Below are 24,873 nucleotides of genomic sequence, written 5' to 3'. Positions count from 1 at the left end.
GGAAGGTGGAGGTGGAGGGGCTCTTCCTGGGCAATTGATTGTTGGGTAGGCTCGTGGGGGAGGAGCTGAGCAATAGATTATGGGAAAGAATCTGCTGACTGTCTCTGGGATTTCCCAGAAAAAGTCCTGGAGCAGCTGGCTGGCTTTGAGGGGCCGGACTGGGGACCTGTGATGAACTCATTCATTGATGCAATTTATCTTTAAATGTTTCTTGAGCATCTCCTCTGTGCTGAGCTCCACCTTGGCTCTAGGGACCCGGAGGGGAACACCACACGTCTCCTGCCCTGCCCGAGCTCCCAACACCCGCGACCCAGTGTGCGCGATGAGTGCCGAGGGGTGGGAGGAGGGGCAAGGGACACAGATGTGGGGGGAGGAGGCTGGAGGTAACTCTGGAGCTGGGCCTCAGAGGATGAAGAGCATGTCAACAGGGGCCAAGAAGGAGGGAGGGCAGATCAGGCCGAAGGAGCAGCTTGAGCAGAGGCACAGAAGTGGGGAAGCCGCCCGTGTGTTCTGGCAGGTGGACGAGGTGTTGGCTGGGAGGTGGTAAGTGGGGGGGGGGGGTTGAATAAGGGGATAAGGACAGTCTTCAGTGGGCGCTGAGAAAGTGAGACTTTGTCCCTATTGGAAATACGCTCTGGAAAGGCCCTCCTAGTGGAGGGTGGTTTTAATATGTCCACAATTCTTCGATATTCCTCCTTTCAAAGGGTGGAGTCTAATTCCTCTTCCAGTGGATGTGGCCAGACTCAGTGACTTGCTTCCCACCCGTGGCGGCAGTGACAGTGTGTGACATCCAAGACTAAGGCATAAGAGGCTTTGCAGCTTCCTCCTTGGCCTCTTGGGTTGCTTACTCAAGGGGAGGCTAGCCGCCACGTTGTGAGGACACTCAAGCAGCCACATGGAGAGGGTCCATGGAGAGGAACCGACTTGCCACCTTGGACGTGGATCCTCCGGCCCCAGTGAAGCCTTCGGTTAGATTCTATTCCCTCAGCCTGTGAGTCTTCCAGCTGAGGCCCCAGACATCACAGAACAGAGACAAGCCATCCCCACTGGACCCTAAATTCCTGACCCATGGAAACTGGCAGGCTTCTCTGCAGAACCTCTGAAGGTAAGACCTCCCCTGCATGGTCCCCTTGGTCCAGCCTTTGGCCCGATTTCTGCAGGTACAAAAAACTTGTTTCCTTAGTGCCCCAGACGTGGGGCGCTGTCTCTCATGGTCCAGCTCTCTAGACACTCAAGTGTCACACCACATGCTGCTTGTTAATTTCCCCTGCAAGGTAGTCCCTAGCCAAAGGGATGGCACCTGGCCCATACCTGGCTCTGAGAAGCCACAGGATCGTTAGAAGGTGGCCTGGGGAGTGCTTGACTGGGAGTTATAGGGCCCGTGTTCCATGGCCCCAGCTGAGATGGCCATCTGGTCATGTCCATAGTAGGTCACACCTGACACAGGACCTAGAGGCCAGGCTGGGCCCAGCTCCCCTTTGTCTTCCTAACACTGCCCCCCTCAGGACTGACCCTCCCTTTCCTCTGCTTCCACTCAGGATCAATTCCCCCCACATTCTCTCTTTAGAGTGTTCAGACCTTCCCCAGTGGTCAGCCTTGTGTTGGAGACGTCCCGTCTCCATTGGAGACATGGCACATCTCTGTCTGATTTCTTGTGTTGACTTCAGAATTTCAATCTCTTTCTTTCCGCGTTCACCTGGGGTCCTTCACATGTGACCACCTGTAATGTGTGCTTCTCCTCTTGCACACCCCTCCCTCAAAGAGAGCAATCCACTCCCTCTGCCCCCGACAGGCCTTTGGGGATTGGGACACCAGCCTCACCAGCCCTTGAGGACTTTTGTCTTTGGGTTTAACATTGCCTGTTGCTTCACGTGTTGTCCCGGAGAGGAGGGGCGTGCTCTCCTAGGTGTTCTGCAGCTTGTCCCCTCCCCTCTGCCCCATAAAGAGTAAATCGAGGAATCCCTTTGACTCACCTGAAAGAGGCAGTGGTGGGCACGGCGTCCTCATGAACACACTGGATCATTGATCTCCTCCAGGCAGAGAACAGTTGGACTCAGAGGGGGACGTGAGTAACGGCCTGCCCAGGCTGACTGGAGGAGAAAAGACAGTTAGGTGGTGGGACTGCGGACCATAAAACACACGCATTCTCCACTAGGGAAGAGAAATGGAGGCCTTCACTTAACAGATATTTATTAAGCGCCCATCCCACACTGGGTGCCAGGACATAATGTGAGAACAGGCGCAGCGTCTGTCGTCCGGGGGCTTATGGTCTCATGGAGAAGCCAGACATGACTCAGTCACTAAGTTACTGAAAAGTGACATAAATGCTGTGAAATAAAATGCAAGGTCCCATGACAGTGTGGAATATGGGGTTCTAAACCAGTCATGGGCAGGGGCTGAGTGGACATTTATTAGGAGACCCGAGGGTGAGCAGCAGTAAGCTGGGTGAAAGGATGGTGGTGGAGGATGTCTGGGCAGAAGGAACAGCAGGTGCAAAGGCCCTGGGGCAGGAAGGCGCTGGGTGCGGATGTGCGTTAGGCCCTGGTGGCTGGATTGTGGGGGGGCCAGGGGCAGTTCCTGCCCATTTTTCTAGGCACGGGATGATGGAGACTGTAGAGGATCGATTCCAGAGGTGTTTAGGGAGGAACACTGACATGTCTGGAGCAAAATTGGACATGGAGAGGTTGGAGATGAGGGTAAGGAAGGGATCAAGGATGCTGTCACCCCCGTCCCGGTGCTGCCGTCTCCTATGAAGCGGATGAACGGGAAGGGCTAACTTGGAGATACAGGATCATGTGTTTAGACTTGAACCTGTTAAGTTTGAAGTGCTTAGAGACTTGCACGTGGGTCTGGAGCTCAGGGGAGGGGGCTGGGCTGGAGGACAGGCTCGCCCTGATGCAATGGAGATGAATTAGACACAGGATCTCCAGGGCCTTCGAGCCTAATAGACAAATACAGAGGAGTGTTTCCAATCCACAGCTGTGGTCAGTGCTGCAACGTGCTCTCAAGTTCTGAGCCGGGTCCTCACCTGCGCTCCGGGGAAAAGTGATGGCCTTTCTGCCCCGTGGGGCTTGCACTGACGCAACCTCCCTCTCCCTCTTCAAGTTCAACTGCACTCTCATCCAGGGAGGTAGGCATTGGCTGTACGCTTGCCTTGCAGAGGAAGAAACGAGGTGCAAAGAGGTGGGGTGACTTATCCAAGTGCCATTGCTGGCAAGAGGTGGAGGTGGGACTTCAACCCTCCTGGTGCCAGACCTGGAGCTCGGACCAGTATCCCACGTGACCTCTGGCTGCTGTCTGGGAAGGGTGTGAAAAGCTGGGCGCTTGCATGCGTGTGTGTGTGCGTGTGTGCGTGTGTTTAGCCGCGGATCTGCCCTGCCCTAGGTTTCAGCAGCTTCTCAGCTAGCGGAGTCTGTGCAGACCCTGTGCACCCGGCTTCCAGAAGCCCAGCTCTCCCAATGCAGCTGTGGGAGGTGGAGATCAGTTAGCAGACAATTCTGGAAATTTGAACACATTAGGAAAAAAAAAAAAAGACTGGGTTGGTAAGCAGGAAATAAAGCCAAAGATCTTCAGCTAACACCCAGAAAAGGTTTCCCCAAACCCCCAAGCTGAGCTGAGGTCAGGATTTAGAACTTGCAAGAGATGCAATGCACAGCAAGTCCTTTTGATTTTTCGAGGGAGGGGGGTTAGGGGAAGGGAAGAAAGACCTAGTAGCATGCTTTTCCTGAGGGCCCCTGCTGGGCCCATGGAAAGAAAATTCAGCTGGGGGTCAGAGGTCATGTGTTCAGCTCATTCATTCCTCAAGAGCAATTATCGAGTGTTTTTCTGGTGCTGGAGATTTGGTGGGGAAGAGTGAAGCCGAGCTTCCCCTGGCCCCATGGGGCTCTCTGTCCAGCCGAGGGACCTCAGCCTCCCTGCTGAGGTCACCATTTCCACCAAGACAGTGACAGCTGCATAGCTAAGCCAGGGTCTCCCAGCTCGGTCACCCTGGGGAGGTGGCAGCCGTCCCTCGCTGCCCTCTGTTATGGGGCCGCACGGTCAGGTGTCCCCAGATCTGGCAGGATCAGCCCAACTGGACCCTAATTGTTTGCTAACGACTGTCAACATTGCTCTCCTGTTCAGAACAAAATTGAGGGCTTTTCTCTTTCCGATGTCCGGAGAGCAGGCGGTTTGGGGACCAGGGAGAAGGTAGGAGTCTGAGGCGACTCTAGTTTCTCTGCATCTGCTCTGGATGCTCCACGTGTGGGGGCCTCCATCGCCCCCGGCTTCTCCCCAGCCCTGTCCCGGGGGCACGGGGACCACTCCTTGGGGCTGAGATGGCTGCCATCCGGCTTCCCATGGGGGCGCCAGCAGGGGGCTGAGGGAGGGAGGAGGATGAAGATGCGGTGCCGGCTCCCAGCTCCCTCCTCTGGGGGCCTCCAGGGGCTGGCTGGGCCTGGCCCGACTCGCACGCAGCTCCTATCGGGGCCCTTTCCAACTCGCCCGTCCAGGGATTCTGGTACGTGCCACCTCCTCTTGCTGCTCAGGCCTCAGGCCCGGAGGGAGGGGGGAGCGGGCCGTCTGCCGAGGCCTCTGCTGCTGCAGCTGTGAGGCCCGGGCAGGGTGCCCACGCGCTGTCTACACGCAGTAAAGAGACCCTCTGGTAAAATTCCCTTCCGCTAACCAGTATGAGCTGGTTTGAATGTGCCCTCTCTTTCCTACTGGACCCCGACTCATATATCTTGGGATTATAAACTCAGATGGCAGAGAACTATCTAAGGGACTGCTGGGGGGAGGGCGCGGGCGTGGTGTGGCGGGCACATCCCGCTGCGGGTGGTGGTGATCAGATGTGCGGTACTCTGGGTGTCACTGGAGGGAGTCCCTTTCGCCCCCGGGGCCTCGGTGTCCTCATCGACACAACTGGGGGTGGGAGCGGGGGTGGGGCGGGGGGGTGGACCCGTGCCCCCTCCCCCCTACTCCGATCCTCGTGTCTGGGTCGGGGTGCTGGGCCGATGACTCCGCAGCTGGGCTTTCCCCTTGTTTTTCAAACTGATGCTTTAGAAGAAACATCCAACATTCTCCCTCAGAAACTGGTCCAAGAAGACTTACTTTAAAAGTTATTTCCTTCGGTTGAATCACATAAACACTGGCTCTTGGTGCTGCGGAGAGTATTTCCGTTTTAGTCTCAGAGGGAGTCTACTCTGGTTCCCCAAGAATCCATGTCTGAGGGCTCTGCGGCCGTGGCCACCCCAGGACACACAGCGTCACTTTCTCAAGGGCCAGGATTTGCCTTGTATGGAGCCCCTGATACTCGTAGCCAACTCGTGCCCCGTGTTTTGTGGCGGCGTGTGGGAGATAGGAGGTATTTCCCAAAGCGAGGGTTGTGGGCTGGATGATAAATAACCTCGAATCGTTGAGCCACTCCTCTGGGTTAGCCCTGGAGAAAGTGTCCTCAGCACCTCTCTGGTGTTTATAACCCACCTTTCAACAAAGACAGCAGGCCCGGTGCCTGGGCTGGCCCCCAAATCTAAGCCAGACTTTAACCAGATTGTTTATGGTCCATTGTATTTATTTTTACAGGCTTTGTTTTGGTGACAAATGGTACTCATTTTCCATTTAAGTGGGTGATATGGAGTTACCAGTTCAGAAGTGAGTCGCTATTAAAGAAGTAAAGACCTGGAATTGGGTCCCCCTCTATCGGGTCATTATTTAACCTCGTGGTGCCTCGTTTTTCTCAACTGTAAAATGGGGGTTAGTATAAAAAGAGCCCTCACCACCTAGGGCGGCTGTGAGGAGTAGATGAGTGAATACATGTCCAATGCACGAAGCACGTGGTGAACGTGTCCAGGATGGACGCTGCTTCACCCCCGCTCCTCAGAGGGGCCCATCTGCTGCAGGAGCCCCCCACGTGGCCTGCTCTCCCACCCACAGCCCAGCTGCAGTTTGCAGACACAGTTCCACAGCTGGATGGAGAGATGAGCGTGTCGCTGGGACATCACCAGCCTGCTGATCCAGGAGAACCCTTGAGACCGCACAGTTCTCTCCTGTCGGGAGGGCGGTCCCCTTTTGCCTTTTGCATTCCCCTCTCACAGTGATAGCCTTGTGTGTGTGTCTGTGTGTGGATGCACGCGTGCTCCGGTCCCGTTATATTAAATACACCTGCCTCGCTCGTCTTTCCACCCTCTGCCGTGCCTGCTGCTGTGTTTTGCACATCAGTCTCTTGGAAAACATTTACTCCATAAGTAAGTAAAATCTCTCAGACCACCCAGCAAATTGGAGTCAAGGCCAGAGCTAGAAAGAACCAAGGTCTCCCGAATCTCAGCTCAGAGCCCTTTCCCGGACTTCTCCCCGGAATAAATGTTTTCCTCTAAAATCTGCTTTATGTGAGTAAAGCTGAGTAAGGACGCTGTCTGTAGGGAGAAGTGCGGCCTGAGTACAGTTTCCAAGGGGCTTTTTCTCCTTTTCCCTGAGAAAAGGTCAGAGCTGTCTGTGGGGGAAGGACGGGGTTCTGGGAATTCATCCTCGGTTACCAGGAAACACCTAAAGAGCTGAATCAGAAGATCCCTTCAATCTTAGACGCCCATGCGTGCCCTTCTTGCGTTTGGACACTTTGTGGGCCTGGAATGTTTTGGAAACACTTACGGGGGTGGAGGTGGGGTGGCGGGAAGCGGGGGGAGCCGTGAGAAGCGGAGCCCCCCTCCCCACCTGTTTTCTGCAGCCGAGGACGGGCCGTGCCTCCCTGACCGCTCAGCCTCGCAGACCCCGGGGCTCCTGCTGGTCTTCGTCTGTTTCCTGTTTCTTACTGTTAGCTTGTTCTATTCAGCACATCCTGTTTGCCTCACCTCGGGCTCTGTAGTTTTAAAGAATGAGCAACTTTATCTGATATCCTAATACCAATCCTTCCCCTTAAAAAAAATAACATCTACCTTTTTATTTATTTATTTATTTATTATTTTTGGCTGTGTTGGGTCTTCGTTTCTAACATCTCCCTTTTTGTCTTAAAAGATAATATGACCACAGTAAAGAGCCTTTAAAAATACTAGAATCTTGGGTCTTCCCTGGTGGTGCAGTGGATAAGACTCCACGTTCCCAGTGCAGGGGCCCTGGGTTTGATCCCTGGTCAGGGAACTAGATCCCACATGCTGCAACTAAGAGTTCACGTGCCACAACTAAGGAGCCTGCCTGCTGCAGCTAAGACCCCGTGCAGCCAAATAAATATTTAAAAAAAAGAAAAATACTAGAATCTCTCAGAGTTCTATCCCCAAACAGCTCTTTTTATATCCACACTCAACCAGCTTTTCATCTCCTGTGGTTTTACATAGAATATCGCATCAAGGGGATTTTCCCATGTCGTTCCATTGTCGTCATAAGGATGCCTTTAAAAGAATGCATTGTATTGGTTTATTGCGGTTTATGAAACCATTCCTCGATTCCGATCCCTTTGTATGTAATGTATTTCCATGGGGCTCCATCAGGATGATCCCAAGGATATTTCTTACGTTCCCACCACCTCTGCCTTTGCTGGGGTTGCCCCTTCTGCCTGAGTGCCCTTCTCGGCCCTCTGCCTGAAGGTGAGACCAGCTGAGCCACCAACCCTTCCACGGAAACTCCTCCTTAAGTGCCCTGCGATGGTTGGTTTTATGTGTCAACGTGTCTAGGCTACAGCCCCCAGTTATTCAATCTAATACTGGTCTAGGTGTTGCTGTAAAGGCATTTTGTAGATGTTATTGAAGTCCCTCATCAGACTTGGAGTAGGGGAGATTATCCTCCAGTATCTGGGTGGGCCTGACTTTCTCAGTTGAAAGGCCTGAAGAGCGGAACTGAGGTTTCCCAGAAGAAGAAATTCCACTTGGGAACAGCAAGTTCAGTGCATGTCCAAGAGTTCTGGCCTGCCCCTCCTGATCACCTTACCGATGGATTCTGGACCTGCCTAACCAGCCCTGCAATTAAGAAACCCTATTCCTTGCAATAAATCCGTTAGTACATTTCTCCCACTGGCTCTTTTTCTCTGTTGAACGCCCTTGAGCAGTGGAGTTCTCTTCCTTCTCTTCCCCCTCCTCCTTCTCCATGACATTCATTTAGAGCAGATCTATCAGAGATGCTTATGCTGCTTCTTCTTTTCTCTGTTCAGTGCCCGATGCCTATTAGGTACTCAATACATGATCATTGACTGACCTGATAGAGGGCAGGGCTATCCTTACTTTTCTTTTTCTCCCCAGCAGACACATCTGCAGGGTAGAGGTAAAGGGAAATGGAAGAACTTACTGTGTGCCCTGCCTGCTACATCCTCAAGACTGTACTGTGTGGTTGATACATCATTACTCCCATATACCAGACAAGAAGGCAGAGGTTTAGCTAAGTAACCTGAGATAGTTCAAGCTCACAAAGCTAGCCAGAGGCAGGGCCAGGATTCAAACCCGGGTCTGCCTGAATCCAAACCCCAAGGCATTTTTCTTGCATCAGAAAGCCTCTCCCCCTCGTCGAAGTTCCTGGTGCAAGGCCCCCCCCCACCCCCGGAATAGTTGAGGGATTAAGTGGGCTTGCAGGCTTGGCTGTCCCTGGCCTGGAGGGGGCACTGTGACTTCATTCCTCAAGGGAAGAAGTTTTCTGCAGGCAGCTGCAGGCAGGCAGCTCAGACGAGGGCTCAGCTGGCCATGTGGAGGTGGCAGGGGGATTCGCACAGGGCTAGAAATTGGCAGCCCGTGGGACTCGGTCCCTGGGACCTTTTGGTAATGTGGGTTTTGGAGGCAGGAAAGCTCAGTGTCTGAATCTCGCCAGTCACTTGTGGTTTGGACCTTGACTGGCACTGCAGAGGGCAAGTCACAGTGTGTGTGTGTGTGTGTGTGTGTGTGTGTGTGTGTGTAAGAGCATGGGTTGGGTGCTTCGAGATGTTCCTAAGGGGTTGGAAAGACAAGGGACCTGGGGTTTCATGACTGAGATACAACCAGCTCAGAATCCCAATTCCAACACTTACTAGCTGTGTATAACCTTGGACAAGCAGCCCAACCCCTCAGGGCCTCAGCTTCTTCATCTGTCAAATGGGAAGCTAAGAGCACCCACTTTGTGGGGCTGCCGTGAGGATAGGGAGGTTAATAAATATAAATGCTTAGAACAAAGCCTGACACGCTTTAAATGCTCTATATGTCAGGGTTTCCTTCCTCTCTGCTCTGCATTAGGTTTCTGCAAACAATTTTATTGGAAAAAAGAGTTCTACTTAAAAAGAAAATGTTCAGTCTGCCTCCAACCCCTCATGACAAAGGGGGAAACTGAGGCTCAGAGAGGTGAGGAGATGCCTAAAGCCACACAGCGAGTAAATGCCAGCCTGCAGAAAGAGCCACGGCCTGGCCTGTCTCCTCCTGGAGTGACCTTTTAGGGGTCTCTTCCAGGCCAGAGGTGACCAGGGGTTGGGACACACTCACAGGTCTGGGGCCACTGGGGACAGAGCCCTAGTGGCCGTCTTAATGGAAGCATGGGTTCCTATACCCAGCATATTCCTCCTTCCTTCTCCTGCTCTGGAAACCCTTCCTGGGTTAACATGGCAGGGTCCTGGAATATTAGGGTGGGAAGGGCTCTTGGACACTATTTCATCAGGCCCCTGTTATATAAGTGGACACGGAGGCCCAGAGATGGTGGACATTATCCCAGGACACACAGCAAGTTAGTGGCAGAGCTCAACCTTGAACCCAGGTCCTGGAATTATGGTATCTAAGCCCCCTGTGTTTTGTTTGTTTGTTTGTTTTTGTGTTTTGTTTTGTTTTGTTTTTATCATCCTACAGCTGCTCCCATCCCATGTAGAAGACAGGGCTGTGTGCTAATGTCTGATTGTGAACATGTTCAAAAACCCAAACTCATACCCACAGCCCATGCAAAGGGATGGTGAGAGCACACACCAAAACGTTACGAGCTGCTGCCTTTGTGTGATTAGTAAGATGTCCTTCTGGGAGAAAATATGTGCAAAACGATGTGACCGACAGGGCTTAATCTCCAAAATATATAAACAGCTCATACAACTCAATAACAAAAAACAAACAACTCAATCAAAAAATGGGCGGAAGACCTAAATAGACATTTCTCTAAAGAAGACCTACAGATGGTCAATAGGCACATGAAAAGATGCTCAACATCACTCATCATTAGAGAAATGCAAATCAAAACTACAATGAGGTATCACCTCATACAGTCAGAATGACCGTCATCAAAAAGACTACACATAATACACTCTGGAGAAGATGTGGAGAAAAGGGAACCCTCCTACACCGTTGGTGGGAATGTAAGTTGGTGCAGCCACTATGGACGACAGTATGGAGGTTCCTTAAAAAACTAAAAGTAGAGTTACCATATGATCCAGCAATCCCACTTCTGGGCACATATCCGGAGAAAATTCTAATCCAGAAAGATCCATGCACCCCAATGTTCATAGCAGCACTATTTGCAATAGCCAAGACATGGAAGCAACCTAAATAACCATCGACAGATGAATGGATAAAGAAGATGTGGTATATATATACAATGGAATATTAGCCACCAAAAAGAATGAAATAATGCCATTTGCAGCAAAATGGACGGACCTAGAGATGATCATACTAAGTGAAGTCAGAGAAAGACAAATATCATATGATATCACCTTTATGTGGAATCTAAAAAATTATACAAATGAACTTATTTACAAAACAGAAACAGATTCACAGACATAGAAAACAAACTCATGGTTACCAAAGGGGAAGTGGGAGAGGGATAAATTAGGAGTTTGGGATTAACAGATACACATTACTATATATAAAATAGATAAACAAAGTCCTGTTGTATAGCACAGATATTCAATATCTTATAATAAACTATAATGGAAAATAATCTGAAAAAGAATATACGTATATATATATATATATATATATATATATATATATATATATAACTGAATCACTTTGTTGTACACCAGAAACTAGCACAATATTGTAAATCAACTATACTCCAATTAAAAATGTTTTTAAAGAATGATGTTCTCTTCCCACTTTCCTGTATGTTCTGGGGTTTCTGTTACAAACATGTAAATAATTTATAATGTGCAAACAATAAATGCTGGAGAGGGTGTGGAGAAAAGGGAACACTCTTGCACTGTTGGTGGGAATGTAAATTGATACAGCCACTATGGAGAACAGTATGGAGGTTCCTCAAAAAACTAAAAATAGAACTACCATACAACCCAGCAATCCCACTACTGGGCATATACCCTGAGAAAACCATAATTCAAAAAGAGTCATGTACCAAAATGTTCATTACAGCTCTATTTACAATAGCCAGGACATGGAGGCAACCTAAGTGTCCATCATCGGATGAATGGATAAAGAAGATGTGGCACACATATACAATGGCATATTACTCAGCCATAAAAAGAAACGAAATTGAGTTATTTGTAGTGAGGTGGATGGAGTTAGAGTCTGTCATACAGAGTGAAGTATGTCAGAAAGAGAAAAACAAATACAGTATGCTAACACATATATATGGAATCTAAGGAAAAAAAAAAAAAAGGTCATGAAGAACCTAGTGATAAGATGGGAATAAAGACACAGACCTACTAGAGAATGGACTTGAGGATATGGGGGTGGGGAAGGGTAAGCTGTGACAAAGTGAGAGAGTGGCATGGACATATATACACTACCAAATATAAAATAGATAGCTAGTGGGAAGCAGCCGCATAGCACAGGGAGATCAGCTCAGTGCTTTGTGACCACCTAGAGGGGTGGGATAGGGAGGGTGGGAGGGAGGGAGACGCAAGAGGGAAGAGATATGGGAACATATGTATATGTATAACTGATTCACTTTGTTATAAAGCAGAAACTAACACACCATTGTAAAGCAATTATACTCCAATAAAGATGTTAAAAAAAATTTATAATGGGAAGAAATAGAAATCTTTGCAAGAGGGTGAAGCAAAAACCATGTAGGGTCCAGTGGGAGTGTGTTTTCCAGAAAAGCCTTTGCTCAGGAACGGCTCGGACTTGGTGAGCTGAAGAGCTCATTTCCCTGTAGACGCTCCAGATCCTTGAATGTTCTGGTGGCCCCGGGGGTGGCCCTGACCCTGCTGGGGCAGGAGGAGAGGGCAGCTGACCTGGGGCTTCGGCCACATGCAAGTGTGTGCCATGACCTGTCTTCCCATCCAGCCCGGTTTATAAAACATGGGGGAGGAAAACACCGTGGAGACTCTGAGCCAACCACAGAGAAAAAACTCCTTCGTGGCGTGAGGGGATTTGGGTCCTGTCTAAGAGGCGTGCAAAAGGAGTGGTGAACACCAGATTTGAGGCAGGTGGAGTTTTATCCCTTCCTGCACAGGGTCCCCACAAGATGCCCTTGGCTCCTAAGGGACCGGTACCTGTTCAATTCCCGGGAGTGGCCTTCCTGCCCATTCACTCATTCATTCATTCAGTCAACAAACTTCTATTCCCCATCTGTTTGCCATGCTCAGTGTGAGATATCATGGGAAGGGCACAGGCACAGTGGGCAGGACAAAAAGAATTTGGACATCAAGACACAACCTAGTGCCATCCTTCAAGGACCATCTCAAATGTCACCTCCTTTGAGAAGCCTTCCTTGACCTCTCAGCCAGCAGAGATCTCTCCCTTGTCTGAGACTCTATAGCAAAGAAATGGAAGGGTGCAAGCCTCTGTGTATCAGAGCCCTGGGTTCTAGTCATGCCTCCATCACTGACTGCCAGATGTGACCTTGGATAAATGCTTTGACAACACTGGGACTTCATTTTCTCATTGAGAGGATGAGAGATTGTACTAGGTGGTTCTGGAGACCTTTGTAGAACCATGTCCCTAGAGGGGAAATGAGCTGCTGTGGGGAAGCAGTGAGCTCCCCATTCTAAGAAGCATGCAAGCAGAGGCAATAGGGTCAGCACACTGAATCTTCAGGGTTCATCTCCTCATTCGTTGGCATCCAAAAACTGTTATGGAGATGGGCGGAATGAGCCAGTCTTAGTAAGTTCACCTTCACTGGGCGTGGTGAAACAGAGGTGTCTTCCTGCCTCCTTGTCTGGCTCCCTGAAGCCTCCAAGGATCCCAGGTCCTGGGTACTGGCCCCGCCCTGTCAGGCCTGCCCAAGTCAAAGCCACAGTCAAGTCAACTACAGTGAGGTACCGCCTCACTCTGGTCAGAATGGCCATCATTAAGAAGTCTACAGATAACAAATGCTGGAGAGGGTGTGCAGAAAAGGGAACCCTCCTACACTGTTGAGGGGAATGTAAGTTGGTGAAGCCACTATGGAAAACAGTATGGAGGTTCCTCAAAAAACTAAAAATAGAGTTGCCATATGATCCAACAATCCCACTCCTGGGCATATATCTGGACAAAACTGTAATTCAAAAAGATACATACACCCCTGTTTATAGCAGTACTATTTCAATAGCCAAGACATGGAAACAACCTAAAAGTCTGTGGACAGATGAATGGATATAGAAGATGTGGTACATACATACAACGGAGTATTACTCAGCCATAAAAAAGGAACAAAATAATGCCATTTGCAGCAACGTGGATGGACCTAGAGATTATCACAGTAAGTGAAGTAAGTCAGAAAAAGAAAAACAAATACCATATGATATCGCTTATATGTGGACTCTAAAATATGACACAAATGAACTTATCTATGAAACAGAAACCGAGTCACAGACCTAGAGAACAGACTTGTGGTTGCCAAGGGGGAGGGGGGTGGGAGATGGAGTGGGAGTTTGGGATTAGCAGATGCAAGCTGGTATATATAGAATGGATAAACAACAAGGTCCTACTGAATAGTCAGGGAACTATACTCAATATCCTGTGATAAATGGAAAAGAATGTGAAAAAGAATGGATATATATGTATAACTGAATCACTTTGCTGTACAGCAGAAATTAACACAGCATTGTAAGTCAACTATACTTCAAAAAAAAAAACCTTGCCCTAGCCACATGACTGCTGCCCTCTGCCCAATTCCACTGAGGGAGGCTGATCTCCTTGGAATCCAGGGAGTCAACCTTCAGAATTCCAGAGCTCTGGGCTCTGTCAGTGTGATACGTTTTTTAGAAAAGAGTGGGAGAGGTGCATATTTCTTACAGTTGATCTGCAGAGCTTGGAATCCCCCAAGAACGGAGAAGCAGAGAGGAAGGGAAACGTTGGGCCCATGTCCCCAGCTCAGGCACTCACATCATGCCTGGACGCAAGAGCCAGGCAAACCTGGGACGTGTCTTGGTTTCTGTCTGGCTGGATGACCTGGGGCAGCCGACGTAGCCTCTTGGTAAAATGGGCATAGCTTCCCCTGAAAAGGGTGTTGTGAAGACTGGCAGCAATGTGTAAAGTGCCTGCAACTTTGTTTGCATGTTTCTAAGTACATTACAGAGTAACCTCTGCATGTAGGAACTATTATTATTATCATCCCTATTTTACAGATGGGCAAACTGAGGCACAGCCTGCATGATGGAGCTGGGATTTTAAACCCAGGTGGTCTAGGCCAGACCCCCAGATTTGATTTTTGATTTTGTTTTTTAGCTTATTATTATGGAAGTTTTGAATATGCACACAAGTAGATAGACTAGCATCATGAAACTCCATGTACCTACCACCCAGCTTCAACAATTGCCAAGTCACGGTCAATCTTGTTTCTTCTATACCAAACCCCACCCCAGCTCTTCTGTATGATTTGAAGCGAATCTCACACGCCTATCATTAACCTGTAAATCTTTCAGGGTGCATCTCTAAAAGATAAGGACTCTTTTTTTCAAAAAGCATAATCGCATACCCCTTATTCCATCTAAAAGAAATCAACAATAAATCCTTACCAGCATCAACTATCCAGGCAACTATTCTAATTTCCAGTTGTCTCACTCTGATTGCCAAGCAGTATTCTAAGTGCTTCCCATGAATTAATTCAGGTGATCCACACCTCTCTTAAATGGAGGTACTATCTTTATCCCCATTTTATAGATGAGAAAACAGAGGCATAGAGAGGTGAAGTGACTTGTCTAGAGTCACACAGCTAGTAACTGGTGGAGCTGGGATTTGACACTGGAACCTCAGGACACTGTCTCTATGGTGTGAGGACAGTGGTAAACGAGAGCTGGCACCTGCCCTCAGGGGTCTCCCAGGTGACAGGGAGTATGCCCAAGGGTGGGAGCGCAGGAGGATTCCTGGGGAAGATTTGGACCCTGCCCAAGAGCACCAGGTGATCTCGACTGTGCAGCGCTCCTGTACAGCTCTGTTTCCTTGGCTTCTCTGCTAGGACGCCTGACACAGCCAAAGCGTGACGTTGTTGATGGGTGACTGGCACCATGGCTCTGGCTGGGATGAGGGGGCCGGCTAAATCTGGGGGCAGGGAGTCAGAGGCTCTGGCAGCCAGGTGGGAGAGGAGATGGTGCCTGAGGTGGAGGGGGGATGGAGGGAGGGAGGAAGGCAAGGAGGGAGGGGGAGAGGGAGGGGTGGGAAGAGGGAGGAGGGAAGAGAGGGAGGGAAGGGGAGATCCAGGGAGAGAGGATGTGGGAGGGAGGATGGAGGGAGAGGGGGATGGAGGGAGTGGGGGATGGAGAGGGGAAGATGCAGGAAGGGTGAGAGAGAGGGAGGGGGAGATGTAGGAGGAGGAAATGGAAGAAGGGGGATGGATTCCAGAGAAGGTGAAGCATCAGTAGCCTTGAAAAGGGTGGGGAGAGGGAGGGCAGAACAGTGGAGGGAAGCGATCTGGGTCTGGGGTTGGTACCTCCACCTGCAGGATCTCAGGTGACCCCCAACTCCTCAGAAGGCAGACAGAAAGACCTTAACGGTTTCTCTCAACACCAAGCCTCTGCTTCTCTTGAGAAGCAAAGGTCTGTCAGCTTCCTTTCTCCTTCATTTCTGCCTTTTGTAGTTGACGTACAGCACCCTGGGACTATTTGTCCTGGCGTGGAAAGCTTGTCCCCGAGAGCCACATTCATGCCTCCTTCACCACCATTGAGGCCCTGGCACGGGTGGACTCCTGGTAAACACTTTTTCCATAAACACTCTGGCGTTCCCTCGGACTAGCCCAGGACCAGCACTCACAGGAAGAAGCTCCTGCTGCCCTGCCGTGTGCCCTTGGGGACCTCTGGGCAAGGGTGGGCTTCTTCGGGCCGACTGAGAGGAGACAGAGGCAGTGGTGTGCTGGCACATGTTACCAACTGGATCTTGGCGGGGGGCGGGGGGAAGCGCTAACTGGTAGCATCTGCAAATTTCCGTGTTGTAAATATTCCCACCGTGGCTGATTTCAAGCCCAGTTGAGCTCATGAAATTCCCGACAATGTGACAGTTGATTCCCGCCTTGCCCTGCCCAGAGCCCCAGCAACCACGTCTCAGGACCTTGCCTCCCTGCCCACCTACCCCGCTGCACAGGGCAGGAGCCCTTCCAACTCCTAGTCATCCTTCAGATCTAGCTGAACATCACCTCCTCCGGGAGGTCTTCCTGGACTCTGAGTGTCTCTGCACAGAGGCCCTTAGCTTCTGTGCTCTCATGGCTCTCAGTACATTTATGTAAATAGCTTGTTTAATTGGTTCTCTCCCCACCAGGCTGGGAGCCCTCTGACTGCAATAAATGTCTCAGTCTTCCCTCCACTGTATCCTCATCTCCTAGCGCTGGGCCTGGCCAAGGGCAGGTGCCTCAGGAAGTAGTGTGGAAAGGATGAATACTGATGATGATGATGTTGACAGCAACGCGTATAGCATCTTCCATATGCCAGTTCTGTTCAGAGCACATAACAAACATCAACTCACTCAGTCCTTACAACAACTCTAGACAGGCATTGCTAACCCCATTTTACAGATGCGGAAACTGAGCCTCAGCAAAATTCAGCGGCAGAGCCCGGCCTGGGAAACTGTGCAGAAGCGCCTCCCTCAGTCCTGTAAGAAAGGCGGGCTCGCAGCCTTGTCCTCACCTTAATAAACAACAAAACAGGCTCCGACTCCCGCGAGGGGCTTGTCCAAGTTTAGGTAAAGGGCCTTGGCCAAGGTCATCGGCTATTAAGTGGGTGGGAATGGGGTAGGATTCGAACTCAGGGGTTGCAGATTCAAAAGTGCTTTGTAAACTGCCAAGTACCCCAGATGTGTTAGGGCCATGGAATTTTCGAGCTGGAAGAATCTCGCCATTTAGAGGTTTTTTTAGTCCAACCCTATATTAACCGTGAGGAAACTAAAGCTCTAAGAGGGAGGTGACCTGTCCCTGGTCGTGCATGAGTGCCCCGACCCTACCCCTCTGCATACAACCCCATGATGCCGGTAACTCAGTGGCAGTGTGCACTGCACTTTACAGTTTATGACAGGGACGTTTGCACCCTGATCAGCGGTTCTTTCCTTGATCCTCACATAACTGTCCTGCGAGGGGATGTGACGCCTATTTTATAGGCAAGGCAGCAGAGGCTCAGCAAAGTGATGTATCCAAGGTCACAGACTCCTAGGTGGGGACCCAGGTGACAACTCCCAGAGCCACCAGAGAGACGACAAGAACCAAAGAATAGCCAAGTTGATTGTGGTCGAGTGCATCAGGCAGACCCTGCTCATGAACCCCTCCTGACCCCCGTCCCCCAGCTATGGGGCTGTCTCCTCAGGGCTCCCAAATGTCAGCCTGGGGCCAGGCAGTGGGAAGGCTGCGAGGTGACAGTTAGAGCTGGCTTGACCCCCAGCTCCTCACTTCCCTCTGAACCTCGGGGATAGTAGTAGCGTGTCCCCCTCCGTGTTGTCTGGGGCTGAAATGAGCTGGTGCTGTCAGATGCTGAGCCCCGGGGCTGGCGCGGAGCTGGGGTCCCCCCACGGTAGCTGCCATCAGAGTTGCTTTTGCCATTGTTAGTATTTCTGTTATTAGACCTACCCTGGGCCGCTGACTCAGCACGTGCCTTTGAGCAGGTGGCTTTCCCTCTCTGGGCCTCAGTTTCCTCATCTGTAGGGCAAGCAGGGGGGTGATTACACAGATTATTTTGTAAGATCTTTCCCACTGTGACAGTCTGTGATTAGCAGCTTTCTAAATCTGTTCATTCTGGTGCTGGTGTGGGTCTCCCCACTGTAGTGACTTCCTCTTAATACATATTCCAGACATTGGTGTTCCCACATGCACACACACACACACGCACTTTTCTTTCTCTTTGCACGCATCCGGACTGCCACATTGTCAATTGCTCAAGCACAAGACAGTCTTTGCTTCTCTGAATCCGCAGTCCTGGCAACGTAACTGCTTGTTGAATGTTTGATGAATTGCATTGCTATTAGCAGTAGTGAGTTCCCTGTCATTGGAAGTATTCAAGTAAAGTCTGGGCAGTGTTTTTGGTGTATTTGGACCACGATTCCTTAAATTCTATGGATTTAGCCCTAGGACTACATATGGCTGTCCCATCCAATGCTTGGCTCCCCTGCCCCTCGGCCTTTCTGGTTTGAGACACATATATTAAATTTGTATGCTATGAAGGTACTGGAATTGCCCATTGTATGTCAGTAGATTCACAGGCCCTAGCTCCCTTAATTCTCCAAGAACACCATAGGACGTTTACACTGGATAAGATACCATCTGATTTCAGGGAGAAAAATAAACTTTTTTAGCGAGGTCACTAACCCCCAAAAGTCCACCCAGCTGTGAAGCAGGGTTTGGCCTCAGACCACCCAACATCTGCACTTATTCTACCCCGCACTAGGCTGCCTTCTCCTTGTGCGAGGGGGAGAGAAGCAGTGGCGGGGTGTGGAGGGTGCTATTATCTCTATTATGTAACCCTGCAGAGGAACCCTGGCTTGCAGCTCAGCTAGCACAAGGGGTTGTGTGTCCTGGCCCGTGACTCTGAGACCTCCCCAGACCCTGCCTGTGGGCGCAGGGCCCCAGGGTTTATCCTTTCAGTGCTAAAGCAGCGGAACATTCCAACTTTTTGAGCCGGGATGGAGGAGCATTTCTGACACCACGAGCTTGCCTAGTCCCCGTGTACTTCACAGTTTGGGAAGCAGCAGGAAGAGCCTGGGGGATGACGTCCCCGGCCTACGGGGAGACTGTGCCAGACGGAAGCCACACCCAAGCAGCTCACCTTCCCACACACCCAGCTTGAAGCCTGCCCAGGGGACACAGGGGCAACAGTTCTGTGCCTCTGCTCACTGCCAGGTCCCTGAACCTCTCGGAGCCTCAGTTTCCTTATCTGTGGAATGGGATTGTTCACTCGTAGGCACTCAGTGAAAGATCACTCTTAGTAGAAGTTTGCATCTGGTGAGATGCCAAGTCCACTGCCTCCAGCCCCTGGCTGCCTGGACCCGATTCCTCAGGAACCCTCAGAGCCAAGACCACATTAAAACAATCTGGTTTGCAAATGTTTAATGGGCCAGTCACACACTGAGGGGGGAGGCAGGCAGACGACAGCTTCGATGGTCTTCTCCGAATAGGGTCAGGCAGAGAGGGTTGACTGGCTCTCAAACCTGTCTCCAGAACATTTGATTTTGGGATAATTCAATGAAGCAAATCAAGAACCTAAAAAAATACCCTTTACTTTTTGCTTGGTATTTCTGAAAACAATCAAAAGGACAGGGAAAGCCTCCTGTCCTTAGATTAGGGAAATAAGAAACAACCAAAACTTTTCAGACCAGGGGACTGATTAAATATTATACGTGAAAAATGACGCTCCAAAGAGTTCACAAAAAGAGAGCGAATACTTCTGGTATCAGGCCAGGTGGGAAAAAAAGCTGGGCACTAAATCATATGTATAACACAGCAGGAAAAAATCTGGAAGACAGAATACCAAATTATTACTAGTGGTGGTTGCCTTTGACCAATGGGATCCTGTGCTGCTTTTGTGTTTTCTTTATTCTTTGTAGTAGCCTTCACATTTTCTATGAAGAACATTGATTGCTTTTGGAATGAAACTATTTAAATAAGTCAAGTGTTCTCTCCTATTTTTTTCAAAATAGAGAATGAATGATGGGTTAGCTTGTGTCAGAAAGATAATCAGCCAGCTCATGCTCAAAGAAAAGGCCTTGCTTACTTAAAAACTGGTAAAGCAATGCGTAATCATGTTTTCATATAAAATGAAATGCTGAGTGTCTTTATGAGTTGTTTCTTCAATGATTTCCTGTCTTACCCAACCACCAGCCCTGAGCATGAGACAGGCTGGGACTTGGGATCATTTGCTGCAGTGCTTGCACCTGGACAAACATCTCCTCCACCTACAAATTACAAAGAAATTATAAGGGACTAAAAATAAAACTGTGTGCAGGTGCAGCTGGGGCAAATTACAGACAAAAAGATACAAAAAGACCAAAAAAACCCCAACTACCACTTCTGAAGAGCTGGGCGCAAAAACAGGGTGTCGCCAGCAAAAGCAGGGCACTATGCGTGACCCCTGCACTCAACCCCACCAGAGGGGTGGGCAAAACACCTAAGCCGCCCCTCTGGCTGGATCCCTGGACACACCCCTACCCTCACCCCATAAAAGGAACAAGCTCACCCCTCCTGGGAGTGGGGGGGGGGGCAAACAAGGGAAACTGTTACTTGTTTTCACCCACCCCCTCCCACCCGCTACAGCAGGGGCCCCAATAAGTCTTGCCTGAATTTCTTGTCTGGCCTCTAGTCAATTTCTATTGCTTGGGGAAGGCCAAGAACCCTGGTCAGTATCAAGCAGGTGGAGTCAGTGGGCTTCTAAGAACCCAAGAAAGAGCACCCTGGTGGGGAGCTGCTGAGGGAGACTCTGGGAAGGTGGGATTTCCTGCTGGACTCAAAAGCCACTTCTTGTCACAGGATTCAGCCTGATTTTTTACATTTGGGGTCCCAGTGAACCAAAAATCCTTCCCCAGCCTCTGTTCTTCACTTTGACTCATGTCTCTGTCACGCTGGGTTTCGTCTCTGAGGGATTTTTTTCACAATGGTTGCAAGGCTGGCATGTTCTCTGAGCCCTTTCACATTCAGCATGTCTTTCTGCTGCCTTCACTCACGGAAGACCATTCGCTGTCATAGCCTGCTTCTCTCCTGAGTCTGGAGACGCTCCTCTGTTGGATGTGGTGTATTTGCTGCTGTGGAAACCTGAAGCCAGCCTGATTTCCCCTCCTTTGTGTGTTGCCCGCTGCTTCCCACCCCCCCCCCCCGTTCCCCCGCCTCTCGGTTATCTGGCTGCCCATCTTCACCACCCTCTCAGGTCATCCTCAGTCAGGCCAGCGCTGGCCCTTGAGGCAAACCTGCAGCAAAACGAAAAAGGCTGGGAGGTAGCATCACTCTGGAGGCACGCAGATGCCAGCTCTGCCATTTACCAACAGTGTGACCGAGCCAGAGGCCGCCTGGCTGGGCCTGGGTCCCCCCACTTGCAGGACTAGAGACGTTATCTCCTGCCTGCGGGTTGTGGTGATGACCCAGCGGGATCAGCCCCGGCCATCAGGGTCTCATTAGCCCTCGGCTCCCTCTTCCACCTCGGAGTAACCGTTGCCTCCACGGCACCCCAGATCCAGGCGTGTTCTGTGCGGTGACCGGCCCTGGGGGCCCACCTCCACCCCCTCAGCCACGGCCACCACGGTCCACACACGCTCTTGGAGGAAATTCCCCAGGCCACCTGAAAGTCCCCGGGGCTGTGACTTATTTTTGCAGTAAACACACGTGTACACGGCTGGGGACGTGCAAGGCGGCCCAGTCCGGGCAATCCGCGCCCGGCTGGGGCTTCGGGATGATGCCGCAGAGTGGGAAGGCCCGGGCTCCCCCTGGCATCTCCAGCCCTGGCCCCTCTTTCGCTTCCCCACCTGCTCTCTCCCCCGCAGTGGCAGGGCTGGTCTCCTCGCCGCCCCGGCCTGCGCGCACCTCCTGAAGCCCATCCTGACATCTTTGCCCATCCAGGGAGCCACGGCGTCCTCGTGGGGGAACCAGACCAGGTCCCAATCCTAGCGCCGCCTCTGACGGGCTCTGTCACCTCTAGAGAGCATTGCGTCCACGCTTGGGGGGAAGCGTCCCCGCTTAGCAGCTTTAGCAGAGTTCTGCGGGCAAGGGTGCCCAGGGTAGGGCCGAGATACACACTCTTGGGGCCCTGGGTGGTCTCCTGCCTGGTCTGTCCCACCGCATGTCCTTCCCCATTTAGACCCGCCCTCCACCTTAAAGGTCTAGGAGCCTCCTGGGAGAGAACTTGAACCCTGCCCACAACGACAATTCAGAGAGCATAGATGTCACAAGATGGTTATGGGGACATGCAGGCAGCAGAGAGGTGGTGGTGTGTGTCTGTGTGTGTACATGTGTGTATGTGTGTGCAGTGTAGTGTGTGTGTGGTGTATTTATTTGTGTATATTTGTGTGTGTATGTGTGTGTTGTGTGTGTGTGCGAGTGTGTGTGTGTGTGGTGTGGCGTATTTGTGTGTACGTGTGTGTACATGTGTGTATGTGTCTGTGCTGTCTGTGTTACGTGTGTGTGGTATGGCGTATTTGTGTGTACATGTGTGTACATGTGTGTATGTGTGTGTTGTGTGTGTGCGAGTGTGTGTGTGTGGTGTGGCGTATTTGTGTGTACGTGTGTGTACATGTGTGTATGTGTCTGTGCTGTCTCTGTTATGTGTGTGTGGTGTGGCGTATTTGTGTGTACATGTGTGTATATGTGTGTTGTGTGTGTGCGAGTGTGTGTGTGGTGTGGCGTATTTGTGTGTACGTGTGTGTACATGTGTGTATGTGTCTGTGCTGTCTCTGTTGTGTGTGTGTGTGTGAGCGTGTGGTGTGTGTGTGTGTGTGTGATGTGTGAGTGTGTGTGGCAGGCTGGCACACAGAGGCCCAGGAAGGGGAAGGTGGAGATCCTGCCATTTGGCTCTGGATGCAGGAGGCTCAGGACCAGCAGGGGACGTGGCCGTCCCGGGTCCTCTGGGCTGGCCCCTGGGGTCACAGGAGCGGGGTGCTGAGTCCAAGCCTCCCAGGCCCTCGCCTGTCTCTCCCACAGGCTCCGCACTCCTCGCGGGCAGGAGCCTCCGAGCCGGGAGCCCAGAGGGTCTCTCCCGAGCGGTTCAGAAAGGAGGGAATGAGCGGGCCCTGCGCAGGCGTGGGCACTTTCACACACGGTCCTGCTGCGTCAGCTGCACAGAGGCTGTGGATGGCGGTCTTGATGCCCTGATGCAGGCGGGAAGGGAGGGTCTCAGGCCGCTCAGCGACCCGCCCTGTGTCACTCAGCAGGCAGTTGGCCAAGCCCCGATCAGAATGCTGGGCTGTTGCACAGCGAGGCCGGGGCCCTCCACCACGGCCTCTGCCCAGGCGCTGGAGCTGCCTGGAGGCCGCCTTCGGAGAAGCTGGCACTCAGGGTCCAAAAGAAGGGACTTTGCAGAGTGATGCAGGCCTACCACTGGCTGCCACGGGACTCCTGGGGTCGGACCCCATTCCCTTGGGGGAGGCACCCAGGCTCAGAGCCGGTGGGCTCGGAAGTCTCATCTGTGCCCCAGAGCCTTTAGGACATGGGGACACGGCAAGACCCACAGAAAGGAAGCCTGGAAAACTGCCACCTGACTGTTAGTCTGCAGTGACAAAGAGGCCTCCTTGGAACACCTGCTCTCTCCAGGAGGCCAGAGGCCACACTCAGGAATGTCAGTGCTCACTGGCCCTGGTGTCTGATGGCCAGATGCCCTTCCTGTTGTCACTGCAGAGTCCGACCTCCCAGGAGGCCGGCTGAGCCTACCAGGGTACAGGCCCTAACAGCCAGGAGGGCGCTGCAGGTCCCCTGGGGACCAGGCTGGGGATGAACAGAGGGGTAAGATGAGGCCCTGGCCTTTGAGGGGGCTCACAGGCTGCAGGAGAGGCAAACACACAGATGATGCCAACACAGCCTGGCTAGTGCTGTCACTGGGGGGCCAAAGGCAGTTGCGGGGCACCAACGAGGGACCTAGCTTCTGGGAAGGGGTGTAGAAGGCTTCCTGGAAGGAGGGACCCCTTCATCTCAAAGGATGAGTAGGAGAAGAAGCTTGAGGAAGGTGTGGAAAAGCATCAGAGGCATGGGAACAGCATGAACAAAGGCTCAGAGGCATTGGAGAGCATCGTGTGCTTAGGATCCTGGATAGTTCAGATTTTCCTCAGTTTCACACCAGCTTTTTCCTCCTCTCTGTTTGGAAGAGTCAAGCCCTCCAATATGGTCTCAACTCCACAGTTGGGTGTTCCTGCTTTAGGCCTGGGAAGTGCTCCATCTCTAAGGCACTCTGCAGCACCGTCACAGGCCCATTTTAGAGTTCAGCCCCCAGAGGCTGGTGTGGGGAGGGGGCTGCCTTTGCCCTCCCTTACGTGGGGCTGTTTGGGGGAGAGGCTGCCCTTGTAAATCTGCTCTGAAAGTTCTTTCTCCCAGTTGTAACCAGCTCAGTTCTGCCTCAGTGGCCTTCACCAGTCCCGCACCTCTCAATATGCCAAGCAGGGCCTCAAATTCAAATGCCCACAGGGGCCCCTTAAAGTGGGGTGCTGGAGGTGAGAGCAGATGCTGGCGCTGGGGGAAGGATGGGCACTCGGAGGGCCAAGGTCTGACCTAAAGAGTTGTGTGTGGCCAGGTGGGGCGTTAAATTTCAGCCTTGCCAGAGCCGTCTGCATTCCTAGAGAAGCTGGGAAGCTGAATTTTTATGTGAAATATCCCACTTTAAAAATATTGACTCTTTTAAAAAATGCTGGTGGCTAAATACTTAGCACATCTGTGAGCCTGTTGGTTCGTGGGCTCTGATGGAGGCTTAGGTATAAAAGGTTGAAGCAGAGATGATGGGATCCCAGGCCCAGGTCATGGCGGGGGGCAGGGCTTTGAGCTCTGCTCTCCTACCTTCAGGGACATGGGACCCTCCCAGGGAACAGGAGGCCAGTATGGAAAGAAGGCCTTCATGGGGCCAACAGAAACCCCCAACCAGGCAGATCCTCCTTCCCACAGCCTGGAAGGGCTGGGATGCTGGGCCCCAGCTTTGCTGCAGGCCACTCTTGACCACAAATAAAGTGG

The 24,873-nt window shown here is 51.4% G+C and overlaps 1 protein-coding gene across 7 annotated transcripts in view; it reads right to left on the bottom strand.

Moving 5' to 3' along the window:
• Positions 1–24,873, bottom strand: part of LOC132359970 (B2 bradykinin receptor-like) — a 57,390-nt gene that overhangs the window by 26,682 nt on the left and 5,835 nt on the right. For 3 of the 7 annotated variants that reach the window (XM_059914955.1, XM_059914954.1, XM_059914951.1), the window contains exons 2-3: positions 17,818–17,886; positions 1,974–2,086 (exon numbers count right to left, since the gene is read on the bottom strand). Coding sequence is in view for 5 of the 7 variants with exons in the window: in XM_059914951.1 (XP_059770934.1) it covers positions 1,974–2,023 (50 nt within the window). In the remaining 2 variants the exon portion in view is untranslated. Of the gene's footprint in view, positions 1–1,973; positions 2,091–17,817; positions 17,887–24,873 lie in introns of all 7 variants that reach the window. The other 4 variants (XM_059914953.1, XM_059914949.1, XM_059914950.1 and 1 more) reach the window with 3 other exon arrangements.

This window comes from Balaenoptera ricei, chromosome 2, assembly GCF_028023285.1.
Source record: "Balaenoptera ricei isolate mBalRic1 chromosome 2, mBalRic1.hap2, whole genome shotgun sequence".
Classification (NCBI taxonomy): Eukaryota; Metazoa; Chordata; class Mammalia; order Artiodactyla; family Balaenopteridae; genus Balaenoptera; species Balaenoptera ricei.
Note: the sequence above shows the minus strand (reverse complement) of the source record. Positions and strands in the feature narration are given on the sequence as shown.